This window comes from Mesoplodon bidens (genome assembly GCF_964165515.1).
Source record: "Mesoplodon bidens genome assembly, chromosome: 2".
Lineage (NCBI taxonomy): Eukaryota > Metazoa > Chordata > Mammalia > Artiodactyla > Ziphiidae > Mesoplodon > Mesoplodon bidens.
Genome location: NC_138177.1, coordinates 115189827 through 115200681, shown reverse-complemented (window position 1 = coordinate 115200681; position 10855 = coordinate 115189827). Strand labels below are relative to the sequence as shown.

At 36.3% G+C, this 10855-nt stretch overlaps 1 protein-coding gene across 1 annotated transcript; it reads left to right on the top strand.

Annotated features, from left to right (window-relative positions):
• Positions 1–9041: 9041 nt before the first annotated feature.
• LOC308612882 (MOB-like protein phocein) lies at positions 9042–9747 on the top strand. The gene has a single exon (XM_081225672.1). It carries the CDS (start codon positions 9049–9051, stop codon positions 9661–9663), a length of 615 nt encoding a protein of 204 aa, XP_081081798.1. The 5' UTR covers positions 9042–9048; the 3' UTR covers positions 9664–9747.
• The last annotated feature ends 1108 nt before the right edge of the window (positions 9748–10855 follow it).

The window sequence follows — 10855 nt, the reverse complement described above, 5'->3', positions numbered from 1 at the left end:
ATTGAGTTTTGTTGTAACTTAAACTCTCCCTGCCTTACTATATTTTTATCCTGCTTTGTTTCTCCTGAAACCAGACCCGCTAAGATTTGGATTCACCCAATTCCCTGGATTCATAGGAGTCAACTAGCCAGTAGGAAGGTTAACCATTAAGAGTTCTGGTGAAGCATTGACTCATCAAAGTTTAGAAGTATTCCTATTTCTGGGCTTGTTTGCAAAGATAAAACTCCAAAACGGTCTGATGTGTAACTCCTGGGTAATTGTTCTCTTGGCTTCCATCTTATGTTAATTTCCTGTTAATTAAAACCACTCTTTCATTTCATAGAAGCTAGAAAAATACATTAATACTAGATTGTATAAGACATGGCATTATAAAATAATACATCTGTCTTCTTGATTTCTAAATTAAATTATAGATTTTAAAAACTATTTGTGTTCACATGATATTATAAATGCCCTCTCTGGGTTTTCTCCCCTTTGTAAGGGCCCATCTTAACTGTATGGAAGGTGGAATTTTCTTGTTCAGCTTGCCCTTTTTTAGATATCGACCCTTTTTATCCCCCCAGCTTATTTTATCCCCACCAGTTTTTATCTGGTAAACATACATTGTCTGAAACCTAAACTTTCTCCATATGATTTACCTGCCCAATTCTGGGGTCAAGTTTTTATCATTTAGTCCATTAGGAAGGATTTGCTCTTAGATAATTGCTATACATCTCATTTCTTTCACCTATTAAGAATAATGTTTGATTATTTCCTACAGGTTTAGACACTTACCCAGTTTAAATGTGTTTGCTAACCAAACTTTCAAAGACACTAACCAACTGTTCCCCCAAAAACTGTAAAACATGATCTCACAGGAGGAACAGCTTCACAGTCTTGCTGAACACCCTTCTCAGTTTCCCTGATACAAAATGTATCCCCAGCACTGAGCACATAGCATACCATCATTAGCTATTTGTAAATGAATCAATAATATCTTTTAAGACATCAAAACCTATTCCCCAAGCAAACAGGACTACTGACTTTTGAGGGCTAAAGGTTTTCATAGCTTGGATGAGATACAAAAACCTTTTCTTCCACAAAAAATATGTTTCCTCAAATGCTATCTATGAACCACTTGCCTATGAGAATAGCATCTCTCAAATTTATTTTTTTTCATACCACTTAAAAGAGACTATCCAAGGTAACCCCTGAGTCTAGAACTATTGGAAAACTGCTAAGTATATTCATGCATCTGTAGTGTAGATTTTACAGATAAAGATAAAGGAGATGAAATATCAGCACCATTGAGGATGAGCCTGAGAACTGAACAGCTGTGAGTGTTGAGGTTCCCCAGACAGTGAGGGTTCAAGAGGACAATTGTGAGGTGTCAGGACAGTCAAGACACCGCAATATTTTAAACTGCAGACACTGCATCAGGGCAGTTACTGCCAGCTAGAGGTCTGTGTTTTATTGAAGTCTAAACTAATTTCCCTTGTTGTATGCTACTGAATGGTTCATTTGCTTTGGGAGCCTCGGGGGATAAAGTAGAGGGAAACAAATTAAGTCGAAACTGCAAAGACTTGTTAAAACTACACAAGGTGTGTGTAGCTCTCTTATTGTTATGGGATATGTTGGGAGAAAAAAAATCTCTGGGAATTCCACCCTGACTGACTTCATAACAACTCACAGGTGATTAAGTCAACCTTTGAAACATGTAATGAAAACACAGAGAAAACCAAACTTAATATTCAATAAAATAAAATAATCATTGTTTCATTTTCTTAAAAAATGTGTTGGCACCAGGATGAGAAGTAGATGAAAAAAATTCCAAGAAAAACAAAGACATCTATCTCTAAATCAGTAAGTTTACTGATTAATGAAGAGCCAGACTTTGCCATTAAGGACTTGATGTGAAGTGATTATGAGCATGTCCCTCCAAAACAGCTTCCACTTAAGAGTTCCAAGGAGAGACTCATATATGTGCCTAGAGAAAGAAGGAAATAGAAACATTTATGACTTTTGCACCACCCAGCATATACAAAAACACACCCTCATCTTATCCCTGGCTATAAAACTTTATTTATGTAGTTGTAAATTGGGAAATCTCAGGCATAAAACTCGATATCTAATAAATATACAGTGGTGTAGTCGACTGGCGACTGTAGCAGGCTTGCTTATTTTTGCTTTTTCTGGCAGTGAATGATATGGGATCATAGGGAATCCATATCTCTAAAGCCAAAGAATAGCTCCTAGTCATTTGTGGCATCATTAGCAATATCGTGATATCCCTTAAGGACAAAACACATAAATGTTCTCCTGTCACTTACAATTGGGTCAAGGAGAAAACCAAAATGAACTTGCAAAGTCATGCACTAGCTCAATTTTGGAAGGAAAAAAAATCTTCCTTTGAAGGAAATGAAATCAATCCCCAGTTCAAATTAAATTTGGACTATTCTGTGAAGCTCCAATACACAGCTCCAATAACAATCAGTACTTACGGACTTAAGGTGCAGGCAAATAATATTTCATTTAAAAGAAATTGAATGAGGATTACTGACAGGGAAAGTTTTGATGCTATTTTGTCATTAAAGTTAAATCATGCTATTATTTGCTCAGTTGTGAACATCTCTATCTTCACTCTCCTTTTTTTTTCTTTTTTTTTTCAAATGCACTAGAAACCCTTTGCATAGTTGGACTTATGTCTTCATCTTATTAAAACCCTGTCATGCATATGTATCATAAGCGTAGCCTGAAGACTTCTGTCTCATGCAAAATTTAGCTTAAATTCTACCAGCATGAAACACTTTGTTATGCACAAAACTTCTGTTTGGTTTGCTGACATTCTTCTTAGTTGGCTCTCATGGTGATTCATTATCTTGTGATATAGATTTCCAAGTATCATCTTTGTATTGATTTTTATATCTTTAATAACCACTCCACAGAAGATGGCTCCACTGGTGTCATTGATCACATCAAAAATTCAAGGCTTACAGAAATACTAGAGGGCTAATTGGTAGCAGAACATTTAAGACTTGATCTTAATGCAGTCTTAATCTTCTGCATTAAACCTACCTGAAGGTATACCTCTTTGAGTCTACAAGGGGAAGTTTAGTGCTTCGTTGAAAAACACCTGGTGTGGGGCTTCCCTGGTGGCGCAGTGGTTGAGGGTCCACCTGCTGATGCAGGGGACACTGGTTCGTGCCCCGGTCCGGGAAGATCCCACGTGCCGCGGAGTAGCTGGGCCCGTGAGCCATGGCCGCTGAGCCTGCGCGTCCGGAGCCTGTGCTCCGCAACCAGAGAGACCACGGCAGTGTGAGGCCCGCGTACCGCAAAAAAAAAAAAAAAAAAAGAAAAGCACCTGGTGAGAGTATGCAAAAACATCACAATAAATGGACTACAAACTCGAAAATGCCGCTTAACAAACATTCATAAATTAAGAGCAAAGCTTTCATCTGGGACCTCCATCTCAGGAATGCTCCTTGCTTTCCTTTTCTATCACTTTTGGTCCCACCAAGCCAGGTTTGCTTAATATGTTTTAGAACCAAAACTGGGGGAGGAAAAAAGCCCCCATAATTCTAAAGCATATACCACCCTAGGATTTGATGATTTCTCAGTTTAACAATAGAAGAGATTCCTCTGCAGAAACTCAGAGTGAACATCTTGTTTGTATAAATAACATTAAACAACAAATTGAGGGCTGCTGGTGTAGGACCAGCAAGTCCAGAGGCCCAGTACATGATCAGGTATATCACACTGTAATTTCCTTCCTTCCAGAACCCCATTCACAGAACATCCAGATCTGTTTTAGGTAATCAAAAACCTAACCAAAAAGGAGAAGCAGTCACTTTCTCCAAAGCTTAAGAGTAATTTAATTATAAAGTTGAAACTTGGACTTTATCCTTTTCCAAAACTTTTTTGAACCTACTCTGGGCCAGTCACTGTATCAAAGCACAGATGGGTATAACCTGCCCTAGAGAACCTTACTTTCAGAAGCCTACGCATGGAAGGTGGAAAGTAGATAACTAACTAGAAGGCAGGATGTACAAGGATGTGGGCTCTGTTTTTGTTGTTGTTGTTGTATTGTGGGTTTTCTGTTTTTCTTTTATTTTTTGGCCGCACCACGTGGCATGCGGGATTCTAGTTCCCTGATCAAGGATCAAACCCGTGCCCCCTGCAGTGGAAGCATGGAGTCTTAACCACTGGACCGCCAAGGGAAGTCCCAGAGTGTGGGCTTTGGAATTGGCCAGACCTGAATTCTATTCTGTCTCCAACACTGTGCTGTGTGACACTTGGTAGATTTCTGCCTCCCTGAAAAATGCCAACAGTTAAAAGTTTTTCCTCATAAGAATAAAACGTGGCAGTGCGTGCAATGCTGAGTATTGGACATATTATCCATGTACCCCAAAGGTGTGTTACCTATTAGAAGATGATAAAGGAGGAAGCCATGTATTTTTGGGTTTTTTCCCCTCCCTGTAGTATTTGAAAAAGTCATTTAAGAGAAAGTGGAAAAGGGAGAACAATTTTTTAAAATTTTTATGTATCCTAGCTTTTGGACAAATTATTTTTAACAAAGACCTAAACATACATGCTAGTTCAGCATTTTAGATGTAGCATCAAACACTAAAGGGAATTTGGAATTTTTAAAACACCTGGAATTAAAATGAAGACTTTAGAAAGAATGTAAAGACAAAGGGATACATCAAGGATGGAGACCATAGTAAGATATTATAAAGGTCATGGTGAGTTTTTGATGTTTAGCATTTAGGTACTTGAATCTTTGGATTTAAATAATTGTTAAATTATCAGAAATTATAGATGCAGATTTCAGAGTTTCTCATTTTAAAAATATGAGGTGTAATAATCTCATAAACAAAGCAATAAATAAATATGTAAGGATCTATGCAATTAATTTAAGTATCAATGCACTGTTAGAATTTATTGCTGAGATTATCTTCAAAGTGTTACATTTACAATATGTATGGATTTAAAATAATTTACCTAGAATATGATATTTAAAGAAACAGCAAATGCTTATACAAATTATTTTTTCTATTCATCATTATTCTTGTTGCATATTTAGTTGCTTCACGGAACTTAGTCATGTACCTGGCCCATAATTACCCATTTATTGATGAAATTCAGTTTGTAGTGTTATTGCATCCTCTTTCCTAAACAGGTTACAGCTTTAAAACTAGGAGAGCAAAACATTTTCAAGTGGCTTCATCACAGATGTGTTTATTCCATTGCTGTGTATCTGCCTTTCGAGTTGCCCTCCCACTAAGTATGTGATTTTACATTTTCTCAAAGGATCCGCCATCCCACTTCCAGGCCTCTTCCTTTTGCCTTTTATTTTCTGTCTCCTTTGTTTTCTTCCTCATCTTTCCCTCTTTGCTATCTTTGGCCTTTTTTCTAAGTTTCCACAGCTTTTTCTCCACTTCACTTCCCTGTCTCTTCTCCCTTCCTTTCTTCCTCTTTCCCTAATTATGTTATTATATTACCTAAACTGAAATGCAGTGCACAGAATTGTAAGTCTGATTCAGGTTTTATTTACCCTTTGGATATTTTAAATAGCAACCAAAGGAGTCACCCAATGTAGTGCTAAATTCATTTTCCAACTGTTAAAAGAAAAACTTATGGCATGAAAGAGAACAAAAATTCTACCGAATTCAGATGCCACAAATTGTAGTAAGGACAGTTTTCCAAGTGCTGAGACATTTTTTTTTTTCTTAACCTTTACTTTTTTTTTTTTCCCCTTGCTAACAGAAACTATTAAAGGTCTCTGTAGTCCTCAATATAGGAAAACTACTTTTCCTCAATAGTCAGTTAGTATGGAACAAGAACATTAATTCCATTTTCTATTTTTAAAATGTTAAAATAATGCTAAAAAAAAATAAGTCTCTACTCTTAATGCACTAAAAGAAAAGTTAGACATTCAATACTAACTAGCTATTGTTTCTGAAATCTTTCTTTCCTTTTATTTTAATAGTATTATCTACCCTTTACCACTGTCAGGGAATTAAGTTTTTACTTATTAATATAATATATATGATAACTAACAATCAAAGCATTGGAATATAGTAAAATGCCACTAACAAAAATATACTTTAATTTTTTTTTTTTTTGCGTTACACGGACCTCTCACTGTTGTGGCCTCTCCCGTTGTGGAGCACAGGCTCCAGACGCGCAGGCTCAGCGGCCATGGCTCATGGGCCCAGCCGCTCCGCGGCATGTGGGATCTTCCCGGACAGGGGCACGAACCTGTGTCCCCTGCATCGGCAGGTGGACTCTCAACCACTGCACCACCAGGGAAGCCCTATGCTTCAATTTTTTTCCCTTAAATTTCTCTTTAATAATTATAAAACCTACCAAAAATCTACAAAAGTGAGAGTTAACAGAAATTTCCAGCCAAATAATTTTTTTTAAGTAATGGGTTTATATATAAAATGGCCCAGAGATGAAATATGAAAGTTTTGATATTTTCAAAGTATTCTCTTTGAATACCTGCTGCATTCTCCAGATGGAGGCCCCACATCATTCCACAGCTGGAGTCACCTTTACAATCATTGGTCCCATTCTTGAGAGCAAATCACACATTCCTTTTAATTTGCCACTACAGAATTTATGTAACTTCAAATTACAAATTGAAAGCCCAATAGATAAAACTGGCATCCTAACTTTCAGTCAGATAATAACGATTACTCCCATGCTTTAAGCAGCTATGATGCTTTTACTTGTATTATCTTGAATTCTTACAAAGACCCAATATAAGAAAATAACAAGATCAGATGAGTAAACCAATGATACTCAAATGCACTAAATCAATAATTATTCTACATAGACTTTCTGTTCTGTTTGGCAAATAGCAACATCCTGCGAAATAGCAGTTTACCAATGGTTAGTAAATGTTTGTGTTTCATTTTGTTTTTATTTATTGTACTAAGAACATTTACATGGGATCTAGCCTTAAAATATGTTTGCAAGTGTACAATACAATATGGTCAATTATAGACACTGTGTTGCACAGTAGATTTCTAGAACTTCCTTATCTTGTATAACTGAAACTTAGCAGAATTTGTGCATCTAACATGTCTCCCCCCACAGATTGGATATGCCTCTAGGGATTTGAAGAGTTACCCCTTTTACTTTATACGTGACAATCAAAATGGTCAGAAATAGGACTAGAAAATTTTGGTCTCCTTACTCCTCTCAATTTGCCTCTGAATGCCACTTCTAACTAGGCAAAAGACATGTCAGAACTCAAGCTATAAGAAACATTTCCATGGCCTAAATCTTCCCTGCAAAATTGCTGGAGTTTTCACCGCTTCAGGACCATCTATCTTGTATGTCTCAGTTTCATATCCAGTTCAAAAGGAAACAGCAGTACTTATGCAGATGTATGACAGCATATGGTCAGGATTTAGATGAGTGAATACTTGCACCTGGAAATCAAATATCAGCCCAGGCAGACCCCTCCTGCTTGCCCAGGGCAGCATGCACCTAACGGGACGGGGAGAGAGCTGCCAGATCAAACGCAATCCAGATGTCTCCTCTGTCTCCTCCTTTTCCCCATACAACCTTCTATTGTTTTCTTTGTCCTTTGGCAATATTTCTAAGTTTTTAAAGGAGCCCAGAAAATAGAACAAAATATGTTTTTAAAGCAGAACAAACACATAGCCCATTGAGCAGTTAAAGCTTTTTTGAAAACTTAGTTTGTTTCAGTCTTTTAAAAAGTTTGGTTTTCATTATCTTTTTCAAAAACATAGCAGATTTTTGTAGTAATCCTTGGTCAGAGATTTAGAAGAGTGTCCTTCCTGGCTTAATTTTTAGATTGGCTAAGACAGTTTTTGAGAAAGTACCATCTCAGATGTCTGAATATCAATAATGTCCCAGCCACCTGCACTGATTCTGATTTTCATCAGTACATAGTGCTAACTGTCCATTTATTTCCATTTATTGCATTTTACTATGGAATCCAGTGTGTTGCTTGGAGTAGCTCTCTAGTAAAGTATCTTGTTTTATCTTTTCAAAACACTTTTTTTTTAGGCTTGTCATGTAACCTCTTTGTACTTTAGTATCTATATATATACTTCAAAGAGATAAAAAGATAAAATATTGTAAATATGTTGAGAGCTTCTGATCACAATGAAGCAGTAATTAATTATTCAAATTTCCCATATGAAGATAGCTTTATAAAACAAGCCAAAACAGGGTTGGGGGAGGGATCTGCCCACGAGTGAAGGAATGAAATAAAAATTAAAAGTAGCAAGTAAACATGAATTCCTCAAAGCAGAAATGAATAGCTGGTAGCACTACAAAAAAAGAAAATAAAGAGGAAAGAAGAAAGAAAAATGGGAGAGAGGGAGGAAGGAGAGAGAGAGAGAGAAAGGAAGGAAAGAAGGAAGGGAAGAAAAGTTAGCTTAATTAGTCCATGATTGCTCTTCACAGTACATTGACAAAATGCCCACTTAGAAGCAAACTTAAAGTAATGAGAGATGGCAGCTTCTGGTGATTAATTTTTTCTCCTATGTGATCTACAAATGTGGCATTTGACTTAAAGTTATCAGGTAGTCTGTCTAATTTTCACTGAATTATCTGTTACGAGAAATAGGACTTGCTCATATTAGCACCTTGCTCCTGTATTATTACCTGTTTAAATATTTGACTTTTATGACTTTCTGGTTAGTCCAGATCTAAGAAAGCTATCCATATTCTGAAAAAACAGGCTGTTGTATTTATTTTGTAGAAAATCATTTATCAGTGGGAGGGTAAAGAAAATTAACGTAGAAAAATAAAATAAGTTGTACAAACTTTATCTAAAAAATATAAATAATCATTGTCTTCAAATGTGTATATAGCAGGGGGAGAGTTGGTGTCAGACAGACAAGATTTTGAATCTTACCCCCTTCTTTACTAGCTAAACTCTTGGTCTCTCTGAGGCTCAATTTCTTCCTCAGTAAAATGGATATAATAATTTTTGTGTCATTTAAATCAAGCAGGAGAACTTAGACAAAGTGCTTGGTACTCGGTCAGGTTTTGTTAAATATAATTTCTCGAGACTCTGGCACTATGGTCATGGCGGAGGGGACGGCAGTGCTGAGGCGGAACAGGCCGGGCACCAAGGCTCAGTATATTCAACAGAACATAAGAGCAGATTGTTCCAATATTGACAAAATTCTTGAACCACCTGAAGGCCAAGATGAAGGTGTATGGAAGTATGAACATTTAAGGCAATTCTGTCTTGAGCTAAATGGACTTGCTGTCAAACTTCAGAGTGAATGTCATCCAGATACATGCACTCAGATGACAGCAACTGAACAATGGATTTTTCTTTGTGCAGCTCATAAAACACCAAAAGAGTGTCCTGCTATAGACTATACTAGACACACACTTGATGGTGCTGCATGTTTTCTGAATAGCAATAAATATTTTCCCAGCAGGGTTAGCATAAAGGAATCATCTGTAGCAAAACTAGGATCAGTATGCCGTAGGATTTACAGAATATTTTCACATGCTTATTTTCATCACCGGCAGATGTTTGATGAATATGAAAATGAAACATTTTTGTGTCATCGGTTTACTAAATTTGTGATGAAATATAATTTGATGTCCAAGGATAACCTGATTGTACCAATTTTAGAAGAAGAAGTTCAGAATTCAGTTTCTGGGGAAAGTGAAGCGTGAAGGGAATCATATAGGAAAAAATGTACTGATCACATAATTAACATTAATTATGTACTGTATATATATCATTTTAGACACATCAATCATGTATCCATAGTATAGCTTCTTTGTTTAGTATAGGTTTTTGTATGCTGAGTGTTGCCTTTTAAAATGGGAGATACTTTTTAAGTTATTCATGAGCTGTATATTCACTGGTGTGGCACTCATCGTTTTTAAATAAGATTAGTATTATCTGTTTATAATGCCCGTTAATAAAAGAATTTACAGTTTGGTAAAAAAAAAAATATATATATATATATATAATTTCTCTGTACTAAGTATTTTTTCTTTAAAATATTTCTACTATTTGTTGTAAATGATTGTTCCCCAAACTAAGAATTTTTGTTACAAAGCTGTTCCAAAGACAGCCCTGGAAACCCAAACCTGCAGCTGTTGTCTGATTTCAAAATGAAGAGAGGTTCTCCTCTGGCCTCGTTCCCTCTCTGGCTGAACTCTAAAGGTGTTGGGAACAATTGAGTCTTGTTTTTATTTGTCATGGATTCTCTTTTTTGTGAGACAGTCACCTAAATTAGTCAGGAAAATATATAGACAATAAATGAACCAGAAATGCAATAATCCCCTGTCCAACTGACCCTGAACTACTTACTTCACGAGGTAGTGCTGAGGCTGAGTGAGAAGACTGACGTGTGTGAAAACAGTTCAAATTCTTTGCAGCAAAGTATTCTTAGTGTCATTATTTATTACTAGTTAGAATGAAAATATCACCACTGCTCTTATTAAAGAAAGTCGTAAGGAAGCCGGCTTTAAACCTGTTTCTCAGATTTGTCCAGATAATGTGAAAGAGAGAAAAAAGTTTCTTTTCTTCTCTCCTTCTCCCTTCCTTTTTTTTTTTCAAAATGCAAACAAACCAAAATAAACCCTATTAGTGCTCCTATATCTGAAAGAAAAGAATTGCTCATGCACACAATCATATTAGTAGTACGCCCCATCAGGAAATCTTGAAATGATTGATATGTAAAGTATTATCATCTCAAGTGGAAGCTCCCATGAAGTATAAATTTACAACAGTTGCCTTTTTTCCTTCTCTTTCTTTTCCACAAAGGCAAAATGTAAATCCAAAAGAATCCTGCTAGCTACCTTTCTTTTTCTCTAGTACCTTCCTCTTCACCTTCATACCTCTCCTCTTTCCCCA